The sequence below is a fragment of the Betta splendens genome, chromosome 3, assembly GCF_900634795.4.
Source record: "Betta splendens chromosome 3, fBetSpl5.4, whole genome shotgun sequence".
In the NCBI taxonomy this organism is placed as follows: domain Eukaryota; kingdom Metazoa; phylum Chordata; class Actinopteri; order Anabantiformes; family Osphronemidae; genus Betta; species Betta splendens.
Window position 1 is genome coordinate 13,748,179 of NC_040883.2, and position 16,080 is coordinate 13,764,258.

General features: G+C 41.2%; 2 protein-coding genes across 5 annotated transcripts; both read right to left on the bottom strand.

The window, feature by feature from the left end:
* Positions 1 to 55: 55 nt before the first annotated feature.
* Positions 56 to 7,213, bottom strand: LOC114852107 (AFG3-like protein 1). Of its 3 annotated transcripts, none has more exons than XM_029144216.2 (17): positions 7,034 to 7,213; positions 6,138 to 6,228; positions 5,901 to 5,960; positions 5,691 to 5,809; positions 5,095 to 5,241; positions 4,923 to 4,997; positions 4,645 to 4,769; positions 4,286 to 4,556; positions 4,044 to 4,181; positions 3,818 to 3,971; positions 3,631 to 3,738; positions 2,588 to 2,713; positions 2,387 to 2,497; positions 2,110 to 2,225; positions 1,755 to 1,955; positions 1,453 to 1,644; positions 56 to 1,365 (listed from the first exon to the last, which is right to left on the bottom strand). In XM_029144216.2, exons 1-17 carry the CDS (start codon positions 7,151 to 7,153, stop codon positions 1,138 to 1,140), a joined length of 2,382 nt encoding a protein of 793 aa, XP_029000049.2. In that variant the 5' UTR covers positions 7,154 to 7,213; the 3' UTR covers positions 56 to 1,137. The 3 variants fall into 3 exon arrangements, with proteins under 3 accessions (XP_029000049.2, XP_029000050.1, XP_029000053.2); XM_029144217.2 differs by having other exon boundaries at positions 5,095 to 5,244; positions 7,034 to 7,212; XM_029144220.3 differs by lacking the exons at positions 5,901 to 5,960; positions 6,138 to 6,228; positions 7,034 to 7,213 and having other exon boundaries at positions 5,095 to 5,244; positions 5,645 to 5,782.
* Positions 7,214 to 7,523: 310 nt separating this feature from the next.
* On the bottom strand, positions 7,524 to 14,544 carry def8 (differentially expressed in FDCP 8 homolog). Of its 2 annotated transcripts, none has more exons than XM_029144223.3 (12): positions 14,387 to 14,544; positions 13,568 to 13,690; positions 12,041 to 12,135; positions 11,766 to 11,915; positions 10,930 to 11,071; positions 10,600 to 10,764; positions 10,391 to 10,515; positions 10,046 to 10,159; positions 9,810 to 9,890; positions 9,391 to 9,531; positions 9,110 to 9,219; positions 7,524 to 8,863 (listed from the first exon to the last, which is right to left on the bottom strand). In XM_029144223.3, the coding sequence occupies exons 2-12, from the start codon at positions 13,674 to 13,676 to the stop codon at positions 8,773 to 8,775; spliced, it is 1,323 nt and encodes a 440-aa protein (XP_029000056.1). In that variant the 5' UTR covers positions 13,677 to 13,690; positions 14,387 to 14,544; the 3' UTR covers positions 7,524 to 8,772. The 2 variants fall into 2 exon arrangements, with proteins under 2 accessions (XP_029000056.1, XP_029000055.1); XM_029144222.3 differs by having other exon boundaries at positions 10,391 to 10,518.
* Between the last annotated feature and the right edge of the window lie 1,536 nt (positions 14,545 to 16,080).

Sequence of the window (16,080 nt, forward strand, 5' to 3'; positions counted from 1 at the left end):
AGATGTGAATTTGTCCCTAAAGAAAAGTTGGTTTATCAAACGAGACAAGGCGGTGGAAAGTAAAACTGTTTAATGATGGTGCTGCACGTGTCCTGTTTTATTTGGCTTTATATGCTGGTGTAATATCAATAATCATCAGAGCTCTTCTAAAAATCAATATTCATGAAGCAAAAGCGACACATTGACAGGCAATAGAAAAGCACACATACAGTAAAGCACCCTGAGCACGGATGATTATTTTAGGCTGCAATTACACGAGTGAAGTCAAGGAGTGTTTTTCAAACACACTGATAAGTGACTGATAAGACGTCTCTACAGCAGCTAAAGACGCTTGCATGTGCGAAATAAATAATATTTCACATTTATATAATTTGTGTACAAACATATACATATATGTACATAGAGAAATCTGTGATAATTGCATCTACCTCCATTAATATAACATCTGTAAATGTCCAACCTGGTTTAAACGACTTTCTTTGTGTCACAGACAGAAACGTCAGTGATCTGAATACAGTAGATAAATAAGCTACATGTTGATTCTGACATAACTCATTGTTGCTTCTGATCGTTGTCCTGGGAGGTAGTGTAAGTACTGCACTGTACTGTAGTTTAAAAAGCGTGGTTCTTCACCAGATCACAACGCTCAGGTGGTTTCAGCATCAGACAATCTAGATACAGCATCACCTCAGCTAGTGATGTGAACAACTGGGCTGATTCTGGCAAACAAAAACAAACTGAACCCTGGATTTAAGAAAGAAACGTTTTTCATAAAAACATCTCTTCACCCACCAGCACAATTAAGTGGTGCCTGAGATAATTCACAATTATTAATTTATATTTATTGCAAAGGTGGATGCAAATGATGAGACTCATTTTATATATATATATATGTATATATATATATATCATATATAACATGGTACCTGGCATAGACGTTCCACCTGTTAGTGTGCAGTGGCACAATGCATTTGTCAGTGTTATTGCACTGGGAGATGGAAGAAAGCGTGTGGAAGGCACGTCCAGTGGAATAAATGCCTCAAACATTTCAGATTTCATCCTGTAGGAACACCACTACATATAACAGAGTAGTTGCACATTGCATAATATTTTATATTTACATGTGTCTGTGTCCATCTACATGTAAAGGGAAGATTTATTTTGCTGATTCGGCAGCTTTTCATCACCTTTAGACTTGTTCCAGGCCCAGTTCTGACCCGCGTTCAGGCAGGCATCCTCTTCACACTCCTCCAAATCATCCACAGCGTCTTCAACTGAGGACGTGTGTTGAAAGGGGCGAGGTCCCAGCAGCAACACCATGTCTGACTTGTCCAAAACTTCCTTTTCCAGCAGGCGTTTTGCCACCTGCAACACATGAACAGGCACAAAACCAATACAGTAGCAGGAGAACAGCACACACAGTAGTTTTACAAATAATCATTTTCTTCTCACCTTCTCCACCATTTCCTTCTTCTCACTGAGCAGCTGAAGCGTTCGCTGGAACGCAGCGTCTATGAGCACGCGCACCTCCTGGTCTATGAGCTGGGCTGTAGGTTCACTGAAGGGCTTTTCTGACACCACGCTGCCCGGCTGAACGTCAAAAGCAACCGGGCCAACGGCGTCATTCATTCCAAACTGTACAACCTAAAATACGAAGGCAGGAAACACTTCATGATTTCCAGGTCCAATCATCAGCACAGCAGTTGGTAGACTCTGTCCTCATGGGCGGCCTGTGTGTGGACGGTGGTGATTACTTGTGCATAGGCAGACTGGGTGACCCTCCTCAGATCATCTTGTGCTCCAGTGGTGACTCGCTGAAAGAAAACCTGCTCGGCCACTCGACCCCCCAGCATCATGCACATTCTGTCAAACAGCTGCTCCTGGGTGAACAGGTGCTGCTCCCTGTGCAGATACTGTGCATGGCCCAAACCTTTGCCTCTGGGAACAATAGACATCTAAAAAGGAAAAAAAAATACTAACACTGTAACTATAAATATAACAGTTTGCACAAATCCTTCTTTCACTGTGGAGAGTAAAAACAAAGATGATTATGCAAGAGCTGCAGAAGCAACAACGTGAACATAAACAGGAAGGAAAGGGTTGAAATACCCTGAGCAGGGGGTCTGCGTGTTCTAGGAACCAGCCGGCAACAGCATGTCCAGCCTTGTGATAGGCCAACGTTGTTTTCTCTGAAAGCTGCAGTACTTGGTTCTTCTTCTCTAGGCCTGAAAACAAGGAGGGACACGAAAAGTCCTTTGATTAATGCAAAGAAACACACACTTACAGTAAATTTAATTAGGGATTACAATGTGAAGAGACAACTTATTAAAAGGGATTTGATTAATTTTAGTCTGTCGTAATGTGCATAACTTGTCAGATATCTTACCTCCAACAATTCTGTCCAAGGCCTGGTCAAAGTGCTTCATACCAACCCGCTGGTCAAGGTGACGTGCTGCTATTAGAGCAGCCTCGTTACACACATTAGCAATATCAGCCCCTAAAACACGCAAAGACGCCAAAGTAAGATGTGATTTACCACATCGAGAGCAGATTAGTCAGTAAATTATTACAAATAAACATGTCTCACCAGTAAAACCTGGGGTTAGTGCGGCTAATTTCTTGGACAAAGCCTCTAGTTTTATACCGGAGTCCAGCTTAAGAGATCTTAGATGGACCTTGAAGATGGAGGCCCTGCCCTTTTCATCCGGTGGACCTGTGTCAACCATAAAGAAGCAAACAGTAAAGAGTTTAGGGCTACTGGGTCACGTCTGATCCAGAACCTGCTGTGTTTAAAACTAAAGCCTATAGGGCTGAGTGAAGTAAGAGAAAAGGAGGTCATGTCTTCACACAGGAATCTTACTGAAGCATTTGTACAAGCTGCTAGGTTGAAATACAACTCGGTGGAATGTCTTCTCAATGTGAATGATCCTGATCTTACAGGTGTGTCCTTATAGTGACCTGAGAATGATGCAAACGTGGGTGAAAGTGTGTGAAAGTGCATTTGACAGACTCATTACGTCTGAGACCCAGACACTGGTTAATCTTGCGCTTTGATTAGAAATTGTTTGCATAATTAATCCTCAACACCACCTTATTACAGCACAATTACAGGCCACTTATTGTTGCCCATGGTCTGACGTTGGATGTAACACGTTATACAAGAATTAATGAGCACGACAACAAGCACCATGCCTATTTATTAGGTGAGGGCCTCTCACCAAGAGTTTATACATGGCAAAAGAAAAGCGAGAGGAACAGAGAAACTGAACCACACAAAGGAGCGGTGGGTCCCATCCCTCATGGTGGCCTCCAGTTATCTAATCCTTCTTTTATACAAAGCCAGTGTTCTCACTGGGACCCAGAGAACTGCCCAGCCCACCATTATCCATTATCCATTATTCAGCTGGCATAAAACTGATTACACATGAGCAGACAGAAAAAGGGAAGCGCAGCGATTAAAGCACACAGCCACACATGCTGTCGATCATAACACAGCCCATCACCACAAAAGAACAGAAAATCTAATAAAACACCACCATGAAAGAAATGAAAAGTAGGACGTATGTCTTTGGTGAGAGGGTCCTCAGAACACAGACGCAGGCATGGAATGGAACCAGGGGTTCCCCTTACCTATGTGTATATGTCGATCAAAGCGGCCAGGCCTCATTAGAGCCGGATCCAAGACATCTGCCCGGTTGGTGCCGGCCAACACGATCACGTTGGAGCAGCTGTTGATCCCTGTGAAGAAGAGACGGAGGCTTTACCCCAGGAACGAAGCGCACGTCCAGGAACCGACAGGATCCGCATCGCTGGCTACCGTCCATCTCCACGAGCAGCTGGTTGAGGGTGCTCTCCTGCTCGCTGTGGTCGCCCAAGTTGCCCCCGCCCCTCTTCCTGCCGACGGCATCGATCTCATCGATGAACAGGATGCAGGGGGCGTGTTTCTGAGCCACAGCAAACATGTCCCGTATCTGGTGTGGGACGGGAATCATTAAGCACATTACATGAACATGAGGAGCCCTGCCTGCGGCCCCCCCACTGACCCTTGCGGGGCCCACGCCGACGAACACTTCCTGGAACTCGGAGCCGCTGGCGCTGATGAAGGGAACGTTGGCCTCTCCTGCAGTGGCCTTAGCGAGCAAGGTCTTCCCAGTTCCCGGTGGTCCTGATAGCAAAGCGCCCTGAGGACAAGATCGACACAGTGCTGCATGTTAAAATGTATATTACAAAAACGCCTATAACTACAGCTAATGTCTTAATTCACCCATTCTGCAAAGAGGCAAACCTTTGGGATCTTGGCTCCAAGGTTCTTGTACCGACGCGGATATTTCAAGAAGTTCACTAACTCCATAATCTCCTGTTTGGCTTCCTCACACCCTGCAAAGTCCTTGAAACGCACACAGATCTTCTCCTTTGCAACCCTGGCTTTGGATTCACTGATGCTCAAGGGATTTCCTCGACCTCCGCCTCGTCTACCAGCCAGTGGTCCGTGACGTAGAGCGAACAGTACAAGACCCAGAAGAAGCAACGGTGGGAGGACGTTCGAAATGAGATTGCTGTTGTATAAAGAAAAGAACTAAATCACACCAGGAGACAGATGTGCACATTGACCATGTACCAAATCAGAAAGCTCTGGTCACTCACGCCTCATTTTCACTGGTGTAGAGTACAGGGACCTTTTTCTTAGAATTCAGACCCATTTCCTGCTGAACCATCTCCAGGTTATGTTCAAATGAGTCAATGCTGCCAATGTTGAACCACAAATAGTCCTGAAACAAAACATTGATACAATACATTTACCTACATATTTAAAGTTGAAGGGAATTTGATCACAGCCTGGTAAAACTCCATATGAGCCATCATTTTGTGACTGATTAATACAAAAACCAATGAACAACATTGCAGCATTTTATCTGACTTACCACGTCTGATGTGTTTACTCCATGTGCAGGAATTACTCTGACGTACTGTTTGTTGACCACCTCCAGGTGACCCACCTGTGTGGCACAAGGACCAAGAGGATTTTTACATATTCTCAAAGACAAATGTGTCCATAGGAGAACACTTCAAATTAGAATAACCTCCTTCTCCTACCAAGCCTCTGCTCAGGTAGCGCTGCACAAAGTCCTTCCAGGAGATCTGGACTCCTGTCTTTCGGAAGTAGAAGTAGAAAAAGGCTGAGGCCATTCCTGCTGCTCCAACAGCGACATTCCGAAGTGTTGTTTCATCCAATGGAAAGTCCTGCTGTTACACAAAGTGGTGCAGTTAGACATGAGGCAGTTAAAGGAGTGCCTGGTTATAGATGGTGTCAGCATGCTAGTGCTTAAGGAGTCAGTCTACAGCAACGTGGCTGATGGTGCAGTATAATGTCTTTCAAAATGAATCCCAGCTACGCTCGCGGTACGGCACCGTTGTTCTGTCACAATGCTTTCTGGGTAACGGTGTCAAACTTTACAAAGGTTGCTTATGTTTAGCACTGATGTGGCGTCGATAACAACACTATGCACTATAAATCAGCTGAAATATTTCTTTTATCACAAAGAGTTATAATAAATAAGAATGCCATAAAGACAGGTTTTACTGCCACTAACTATATAATAAAATAATATATAATATACTGTAAATAAAATTTAATAAAACAAACCGCTGGATCAAGCTAGAAACAGTCTTCAGAATCTGGCCATTTGCACCTTGAAGCGTCTCCACCAGTGTGATTCTTGCTTTCTCTCTCCTCTGTGTCTTTTGTCCTCGTTGTGATTCGTGTCCAGCTTTTCACCTCCACCTGGTTTGTGCTCTTTGGTATTTTCATCTAAATAGTACCATAAAATACATCATTCACCACAGACGACAAAAAGGACCGTGTACCAGAGATGTTTCTATTAACAATACACTTTACTTACCTCCCACTGATTTATTGAGCGCAGTTCTTTCTTCATTCTTTGGAAGGAGCTTTTCAAGACCTAAACAAATTCAACGGAAAACACACACCACAACAGTCACTGGTTTTACCCAATATGACATATGAGTGAGGTATAAGGAAGTAAATGCCTCACACTGAGCAGAAAGGCTTTAGGTCTGTGTTTGCACTAATTTAACAAGATTACAGAGTAATAGCATTAGGAGGACCATTACTGTACCTCTTGGTGGTTTGTCTGAGCTCAGTGGCCGAATGAGTGAGAAACTGTGTGCGTAAAACCCTCCACATTTCCTCAGGATCAGTGGCTTCGTCTGAAATAACGATTGCATGATTAATACCTTAGCAGTGTAACTCCACACAACATTGTGTAATAGACACACAAAGCCTCATTAGGACCTGAGCACTCTGGGCTCCGTCACAGTTAACCCAATTTTATTAAGTCTTGGCAACACTGTCGCAGATAACCCACTTACACCACACACGTAAACAGACACTAAACAGTAAACCCCGGATACTATTAACTTTCATGACCTGTGTGACGCAACCTGTGTGTATATAATATTAGATTAGTTTATTCTCAAAGGCCACAAACACTGATGAATGTTTCATTGTCATATAGTGCAAAATATCTGAGTGTGAAACATTATTAACGTTAAATAAAAAATGCTTCAGGTTAATCTCCACCGTAAAATGTGTTCAGCTGTTATTTAAAAAAACTCCTTAAATTAACTTTAGGAATGAATATTGCATATTAAATCATTAATAAAAAGAAATGCCAGTAACCGCATTTACTCCTTCATACACAACATTATGAAACTAAGGAAACCACGTATAGACTCAACATCATCAAACGCACATATCGTGGGAGAACAAACAGCTGAGGGAAGATGCGCTGGTTGTTTGTTTAACATGGGGGAAGTTTTCTGTGCGCGCTGAGGAAACGAGTTCTTCTCAACATCAGATCTGACTGCTCATCTACTGTACAGACAACGCCATATTAAGAGACAAATAATGCAAGACGCGTCTGAGAAAATAAAATTTGCATCCAAGCCTTTTAAAGATGATGTCAGACAGTTACATGTAGTTAAACAACAAATGAAATAATTGGCATCGTACCGAGTGCGACGCGCTGCTGTGCTGAAAAGCAGCTGTTAACGTGGAGAAGTCCTGGTTCCAGGTCCGAACAGCCCGTGCTTGGTTCCGAAAGATGCCCGCACTCACAGAGAGGACACCCATCTTCGACTTCACTGGATCAGACTTCGGCGAAACGTCAACAAACGTAGTGGGGTCACTTTAAACGCGCACCGGTGTCTCGCGAGACTTCGAGTTACGCAAGAGAACTGTGAGGAAGGAGGACAAAATAAACAACTTCCTGACAGGAATTCGGTGAAAGAATTGGATTTATTTTTAATCTCAAATCTAAATCCACTTCATTACATGATAATTACATAACACTGAGTAAACTAAATATTTGCCATATATGGCTTCATATGCTTTATATGGGCAAGATATTTTTACCAACTAATGTTCTTACAGCTATAACAAATCCTATATTATTTTGATGCTTATGTAGTTCTTCGGTTTCGTAGTAACAACACGCACAGGCTTTAGTTCATTGCTCCATTTATTCATGCATGACTCCACATGACTTAACAGGACATGGTTTTTAGCAACACCATGTGTCCTTTAGTTCAAAAAATAATTTAAAAACAGTACGTCATGCTGAAAGAAAACACAGCCAAAAAAACTCATTATTTTAAAACAAATAATTTAGGTCACATAAGAACATTTACTTGTCACCATCTTTGTCATCTCCTGACAAAACGTACTACAAGTACTTTAAGACTGAAACAATTAACATGTTGATTAGTGTAAGTGGATGTTTGAATAGGCACACAATGTTCATGGGTACTGACATCTATTTGCCACAAACCACACTGAAGTGAACTGGGTTAAACCCCGATCAAACTGAATAAAAGAAAATCACATTAAACTCCTGTTTTCCTTTTCTTTCACAGTTAAATGATACTTACAAGTAAAAGTACTTTCATGACATGCTTTGATTATGTCTGGGTTTGCCAATATGAGCACCAAAGTTTCAAACTATGGCTTTAATGACTGTATGAAAACACAAATGTTTAAATAATTCTTAATATCTAAGTGGGTAGCCAATGATAAAGTCTATGCTATGTTAAGGTGCAAGTAGGTTAAATAAGCAAACAACGTAAAAAGGTTAGTTTAAACTGCATTAGATTTAGTGGCTAACTTCAGATTAAAAAAAGGTTATAATAATGTCATGATCACACAGTGATCCCAGATTTACTCAATTTCCTATCAAACAAAATGTGGACTTTGTATTTGTGGTGGACTGTGGTGTGAATGATGCTTGGCAATCACAGAGCAGCAAAAAGGGTCAATCACTAATGCTGAAGAATGTTGGAATGATTTGTCGTAATAATAAAAAAAATTTAAACTAAAAAAAAATCAACTGGAACCTTTTGGTTAAATTCAGCAACATTGGCAGCTCACTGCAGGTTAACTGAGGCCGATGTTTAAACTACTAAACAACTCCGGCATGCACAATCACCTACTGATGGCCTTTATATAGTATCTTTACATTTATACAAGCAGATACACACGAATGCACATCATTCACACAACATACAAACTGTGTTCAGTACACCCAGTTCCAGTATTAATGTGTTTTTAATTTCCAGCTGGGTTTGTTAGTACCCTGCTTCATAATGTAGTGCACCGCAAGAGGAAGATGGCTGCAGTACCAACATACGCACAAACCAAACCAGACATAGAGGAAAAGTGCAACATCCATTAACATTGCTTGGACCTCCCCAGAGTTAGCCTTGAACATCAGACTCAGGATCCTGCTTGCGCTCAGTCATCCGGGCACATCGTGGACAAGTTGTTGAGTTGTCATAGTAACAATCTCTAAAGTGAGCAATACACATAAAAACAAATAGTCAAGCATTTTGGCTAACATTTATTAGCATTATCCATTTGGTGATGTGTTTTTACAGTATTCTCATTTTCTATATTAACTCATTATCTAAAACAAGTTTAGCCCACTAACTACATGTTTTTGGTATCCGTCTCCAGAAAATATGAGGCAAAGTACTCTCTTTTACAAATACAGTTCGAGCAACAAAAACATAATTGGTTGGCTGGAGGACTAACCTGTGGAAGACAGCAGAGCAGTCGCTGCAGACTGAGGTGTGACTGTCGAAAGGGAACAGGATGTCTCCCTCCTTACACAGTTCGCACACAAATCCTTTGGCCTGACACCGCTGCACATGCACAACACACAAAGAAAACGGGTGAGAAGGTCAAGTTTCACTTCTTTTGAGATTCACAATTGCTACTACTTAATTATACACATACTATATGTAAGTCACAGGTCATACAAACAGAGGCTGTCTACTGTGCTATTGTGCTTTGTGTTGAAAGCATGAGCTCACCTCACAGTCTAATTTAATGTGTTTAGCAAAAGTCGTGTGGATCTCTGTAAGCGAACAGCTGAGTCTGCCACTGGAGATGTCAATCAAATCCTGTAGTGAGTACATGTCATCATTCTCCACAAAGTGCTGTCGATCTTGTAGCTGAAAACAGAAAGCACTTAACAGTGAACCTAGAGGTCTGAGCTCACACAGATTGATTCTGAAACACTGAAGGTTTTTGCAGCCTCATACAGTCCCAGTTCCAAGGTACCAATTCCACCACACGGTGGCACTGTTAAATTGTATTATTCAACCCCAAACGGGCTGGTTCTTCACAGGGCAGTTGCCATTGAACAGAACTCTTGGACCTCAGAGATGTTACTATTTTAGAGTGGATATGAATACCATTTGGACTTATTATGAATACTGTAGATTCTTACCTGTAGCAGTAGCCGAGCCTCCATTGCCTCCTTACAGGTAATAAAATAGGGTTTCATCAACAGAATATCTTGACGAAGTTTCTGTGCAGGGAAACACAAATTGGATAAAAACTATTGAGAACATAAACTATCAACCAAATTAATTACAATGGCAGATGTTTGCAACAGGTTTAATTAGAACTCCTCAAACATTTCTCAGGATATTTTATAGAGCAGTAATAAGTGAAGCTACTCACTCTGATCTCTACCAGTTCCTCCACAAAGTTAAACAGCAGCGGATTGATTTCTTTCAGTCGTAGCACAGGTCGTGACATCATCAGGGCCAGGTAGCGTAATGAAGAGCGACAAACCTGAAAAGGAGACACTGTATGACAGCCTGGCTGGGTCGAATGGACGTCATCTGACCTGAATTTACAACCTTCTCCTGTCTGGCACCTATTTCGGACTTACTCTATTGCTGTCCCCGTGCAGTATCAACTACGCTGCAGTATCATACTCAGAAAGTTGGTCAAGAAATGAAATTAATTGTTATATAAAAGACTAAGCAAATGAAAAGTAATGTTTTGCAGACACTACTGTACCTTGCGTGGTTCAAACTCCCAGTTGTGGATGACTCGTGCTGGGACGATGGCTGTGTCGTTCCAGTGGCAGGTGCTGCAGTAATATTGACCCGTGTAGTCACACTGTCTGGCTTCACTTGGCACACCTCCTTTAGGACAAATAGGGTTATAGTAAAGGTGTAACACTAAAAAGGCTAAAATACATAAAATAAAAAGTGTTTCATACTCACTCAGTGAAATAGGTGTGCGACATTCTGAGCAACGATAGTCTTGGCGGTCTAATCCTATCTCAGGGCAGATGCTGAGCTCGTACTCCGACTGGTGGCTGACCTTTGACCTTACACAGGGCTTGGTGATCAGGTTCATACACTTGCTATGGCAACGATAATAGCAACCTGAAAGAGATAGAGTATTCACACTAGATAACATGCCACCATACCTGGTGGATATTGTTGACCATGTTTACTGTAGTGCTTTAGGAAATAAAACTAAATGGTAAACCTAAAAACAAATTGTCCGATTATTAGAGTCAATATTGTACACTAAATAATGTCTCCCACCTGTGCAGGTATACCAAGTCTGAATGAGGCCCCAGATGATAGTGCTACACTTGTCACAGGTCTGTTTTACACTCTTGCTCTTTTCTTTGGAGAAGCGATGCTCTAGCAGGACTCTCAGATTAGGCTCATCTTCCTCAGGATCCTTTCAGAGGACAGGAAGTAAGTCTGCAGTAATAAGTCTGATACAGTACATGGCCTATTTGCCATAGAGACAGTTGCATCAGTGAGATCTGCAGATAGGAAAAACTGAACCGCAGCTTCATAAACACATGGTACAACATAAACGTCTCGAATCCTCAGAACAGAATTCAGCAATCAATCTGCGCCTGTCCTTTGAGGACAGAAACGTTCTATGCTGGACAGGAAAGATGACTAAATACACTGAGGTGTCAAATAGATTATGCATGTAAAAACTGAATGATCCTCTCAACAGAGAAGGCATAAGGCCTAAGGCATAATCTATCTGACAATTACAATAAAGTTCTGCCATCACTACCCAGGTGGTTTCACAGTTGTTGACACTTAAGCTCTGATACTATCACTAGCACACATCAAAATGAGGTAGAACACCTACTGAACCCACCCATGGGTGATTAGTTCAGTGTGACAACTTAATGACTTCACAGGTTTCATAGACCTGCTGATCCAGAGAGTCAGTCAGAACCCAGCCTTTGACTGGAAAGTGGAAGAAGCAGAACCTTCACAGACACGTGGAGAGGATGTAACAAAACAAATTTTCCATATACACATAAACAGTCTATATACTGTACACTACAACTGAGGCACCATCTACAAGTATGATATTGTATCACATCATCCAACCCTCGGTTCCAAACCTTGAGTTCCTGCAGCTTTAGACGAAGGTGGATAAGTTTCACTACAGTGTCCTTCTGTCTCTCTGAATGTTCTGGCAGCTCCAGGATCAACTTTTTACATTCCTCTATGGCCAGTTTCAGTTGTTCAATATCAGACGCCACAAACGAATCCTAAAAGAGATCAAAACATAAAGTGTGAGAGCAGACGATGCTTTTTATGAAACCACTCTCTCATTTTAAAATTGTTTGTGATGCACTACGTGACGTTGAGGCAGTGCAACATTAGCTTTACTTACCACAGGCCTTGAGAAGTGGTCCTCAGCTAGACCAAGGTCCATGGTCCGATCTGAACTGTGGTTTCTGGTCCCAGGGAACAGCTCGGGTCTTGATTCTAAAAAGAGGACAACGAAGCATAAAGCACTGCTGTGCTTTGTGGGCGCACTCAGTCACACATGTTGATTTTAAACACATGACTCACTCAAGGGAATCCGTAGACTCTGACCTACCACTTTAGAAGTCACAGGAAGGACTACTGTGAAATTCACAGGTAAGTGTTATATCGGTTCTGGTAATATGTAACCAAAACAGGAGAAAGGATTGACGACTCCTGTGATTACAGCCATTACTCCCCAAGCTAAATGACCTTTAGAGTGGTGAGTGATGTTACACTGCCTTTACGGTTTTAATTAAGACATTAAAATTTATTCAAGACAATTAAAACATATTACCCTTTGAAGACATGCCTCACTTTATCTAAAATATTTGGTTGTTTTTTTTTTACCAACTAAGCACTGCACTATGTTAAGCAGCTAGTTTCTAGCCAGTCTTGATACGTTATGTTGAAGTCACACTTAACTGAACATACAGTAGATCACAATCACTAGACAAAGTTGAACTGAAAATCTGAATGAAACATAAATAAAAGAAATAAAACTAAATCTTCCAATTTATCTGTAAAGATTCAAAAGAAGTGATAAAATATTGTTGTTACCTGCATACACCTCAGAGCAAAACATCTTGAACTTCTGAGTAGCAGCAAAGAAGTACTCAAAGCAGCGCAGCTACCAGTGCGTTACTGTAGGTTTGTTTGTGAGTTTCTATAGTTTAACCAAAACAGCTTTTATTCCAGAATCCTAAAATACAGGAAGTGTTACTAAAGTGGGGCTTGCACTTATGCTTTTCATTTCCTCTGGTTGAGTTGCAGTAGGTCCAACTTCCTTATCCATGACCTTAGTTTTAAAGAAGGTTTCAGACAACAGTGACTAATATGACATGTTCATTGCTTGAGGACATCTGGTAAAATCACTGTAGAGAGAGTTGCTGCCAGCAGTGGGTGAGCCAGTACCAGCTAGGTGTCACTCTGACACTGTCTTAGTGTCAATTAAAATGCCCACGTACTGTAAGACACTGAGACAAGCAGTAACTATAATCTCTAAATTAAAACACACGACCACAAGAAACTGTCTTTTTTCATGATCAACTGTATTGTACTGTGATTACTGTAGCACCCCAAACAAAACAAACCATGATTAAGAATGTGGTGTCTAATGTCTGTGGAGGTTTGTATCACAGTCCTAACTGAGATGAATAATATACATACATAAACTACTATTTCTTTGCAAAAGATGGTGCACATGTGCAGTGTTAGTGAGTGTGCCAATAAAATGCTAATCTGAGCGTGGTTGTGTTTTTCCATTGGAGTGTCACTTAACATCTGACCCATGTTATCCACTTGGGCCAGTGTGCTGCCAATAATGTAGGCTCAGAGCTACCGAGGATGTCCAGGTGAGAAAAGTGACATTGTGAACCTGAGACCACGTTACCGTGCTGTGGAGGCGTCTTGCCTTCCTGGGGACCATCTTCCTCCTCTCCTCGATCAAAGGGATTGAGGCGGGTTTGGCGGAAAAGCGCAAGTCTCTCATCATACTCCATTTCATCGGCTACATCTACAGCAGACAAAACAATGCTGGTGAATGTTTCTTGTGTGGTTGATTGATTCATGAGTTGTTTGGAAGTAAAACACCACCCTTGACCTACAGTAAAAAAAAGCGTACTGCTTAATAAAATAGTGTCTTAATGTTAATTGCTCATTGTGCCTCTGTAAGTAAAAATAGTGACAATAAAATTTATCTTTGTATTTGAAAAATCAGAAGAAATCGAAGTAATTTCAAATGCATGCTCTCTGTCATAACCAGACGCATGATCCTCCAGAAACATCAATAACATCCTAGTTGTTTCTCGGACGTATAAATTGACGCTAATGCGGAAGATGCATGTAGACTTAAACGGAAGATCCCAGTAAAATGCGTCAATAAGACGTATTTTGAACAAACGACACAGACTTTTTCATTCACACTTTTATCATACACTGGTCTCAGCACATGGGGACAAACAACGGCTGCTGTTGACAGTCGTCTGTTGATGTCGACTTTGTTTTCATTTTAACGGCCTAAATATGCTGAAAACCAAAGATATGAGTAAAAGTTATAAGGTTAAGCTGCCACAGTGACATCAGCCACACAGATGTCAACAACGCGCTGCCGCTTGCTAGCTAACCAAGGCTAGCTTTGAAAACACACCAGTCGTGTGGTTCTAATGCTAACGCTGGCTAATGTCACGGCTCGGTCTGGTCGCTAGCTTACCACGTTGTTGACCTCATACGCTACCACGGAACCAGCAGCTGTAAAACATGTTTTGTCGGCGAAACAAGCTGTTACCACCGTGCTGTTTTGTCTCTGACATCAGCAACATCACAAGGCAAAAATGTCAAGTTATCTGTGATACAAATGGTAATTTTTGAATCATATTTTCAAAATAAAACTTTTCGGCGTACCATTGACAAGATAAATATGAGGAGCTAAGATGTAAGTAAAAATGCATCTTCTGCCATGTGTGCATTAGTCAAATATTAAATAAAACATAATGTGGCTTATTTTTTTCTTGCACAGTAACGTGGGATAATAAGTTAGCTACATTAGCTGACGCTTACACAACCTTATTTTGAAATTTGTTTTATTGTCTTCCGGTAAAGGGGACGTTGAGCTTCGTCCAAGGGCCGTCAGGAACCAGAGGTCCTTCAAACGCCTCCCTGACGTAAAAGGCCTGTAAAACAATTCAATGATTGAGTTATGAGATCGCGCTAATGATAAAATCTAAAAATCTCATTAGATATTATCACGTATTTTTCCGAACCTGTAACAAGTGGCGGTTTTGTGTGTGTAATTATTGATAATTGATTCGATCACTCATTTAAGATAAGGACGCGGTGTTCTTTCTGCGAGCGGTTCCAAGTCTTGTGCGCTGCAGACTTTCCTGTTGTTAAACAGCGACCCTACTTTACCAGATATTAGTAGAAAAACCAACGGATAGTCACATTGTTGTGTTATGAAATGCTCGCACAGTACCTTCCACCTCATGATCATCAAGCTTTTAGCCTGGGTATTGGGAAACAATGGTGCTTATTTGAGTCCATTAAGACTTAGTTGAGCTCAACTACAACCTATACTGTAAATATAAAGATTTCATTCACTTACAGTACTCCATTTATGCTGCTACAGTATAATGTCAACAACACAGAATGAACTAAAATGTGCTTAAATACAGGGTTGATAAATTGACCTGTGATTTACTTGTGAAGCAGCAATCGTCACTCACAGCTTGTGTAAACCACAGTATAACAGGACCCGATGACCTTAACGGCCTTTTTTTTCCAACAGGAGAAGAAATAATCATTACAGCAACAGTTAAGTAGCGGATAAGTTGAGTAATGTGAAGTAAATAGGTTGTGAAGTTGTGAAGCTGCATGGGACGGCAAGCATATAAAGTTAGTGTGAAAACGTCCATATCAGCTGTAGACATCCTTTATGATAGTTTATAACATGACTGGAAATCGTTGTTTGCATTTTGTCATTTCTTGGAAATTCTAATTATATGGTTCCTGCTGGAACTAATATTCAGACCAGTGGACAGAACACAAAGAAACAGAAGAAGATACGAACTGACCGCTAACTTACCACCATGAACGCAGCCCATCTGCATTTCTTAGAAAAAGCAGCTCATAAAATCGTCTCGGTCTGAAACTCACGGGAAGGAAGCTTCACTGCTACTGTAAACAAGCTTTCACACAAAATGCTCATTCATTCATTCATTCATTCATTCATTCATTCATTCATTCATTCATTCATTCATTCATCCTCTTTAATTTCATTTAGTTCATTCACAAACTACTGATAAGTCATGAAAATCCTGTTGCATTAAACATTTGTCAGTCAAACTATATTTGCTTTTTTTGTAGTTTGAGGTCATGTAATTTGTGTTTTATATTATTATCAATCCT

What these genes read in the sequence shown, in the direction of transcription:
- LOC114852107 (XM_029144217.2), bottom strand. Translation starts at nt 7,153, where the DNA reads ATGGGTGTCCTCTCTGTGAGTGCGGGCATCTTTCGGAACCAAGCACGG. An exon ending in TCGGCGTGGGCCCCGCAAGG is followed by an intron (nt 3,972 to 4,043) that starts GTCAGTGGGGGG and finishes GTCCCACACCAG; the next exon opens with ATACGGGACATGTTTGCTGT. An exon ending in ACTAACCCCAGGTTTTACTG is followed by an intron (nt 2,498 to 2,587) that starts GTGAGACATGTT and finishes TGCGTGTTTTAG; the next exon opens with GGGCTGATATTGCTAATGTG.
- def8 (XM_029144222.3), bottom strand. Translation starts at nt 13,676, where the DNA reads ATGGAGTATGATGAGAGACTTGCGCTTTTCCGCCAAACCCGCCTCAAT. An exon ending in TAAAGCTGCAGGAACTCAAG is followed by an intron (nt 11,072 to 11,765) that starts GTTTGGAACCGA and finishes GTCCTCTGAAAG; the next exon opens with GATCCTGAGGAAGATGAGCC. An exon ending in ACATTAAATTAGACTGTGAG is followed by an intron (nt 9,220 to 9,390) that starts GTGAGCTCATGC and finishes GTGCATGTGCAG; the next exon opens with CGGTGTCAGGCCAAAGGATT.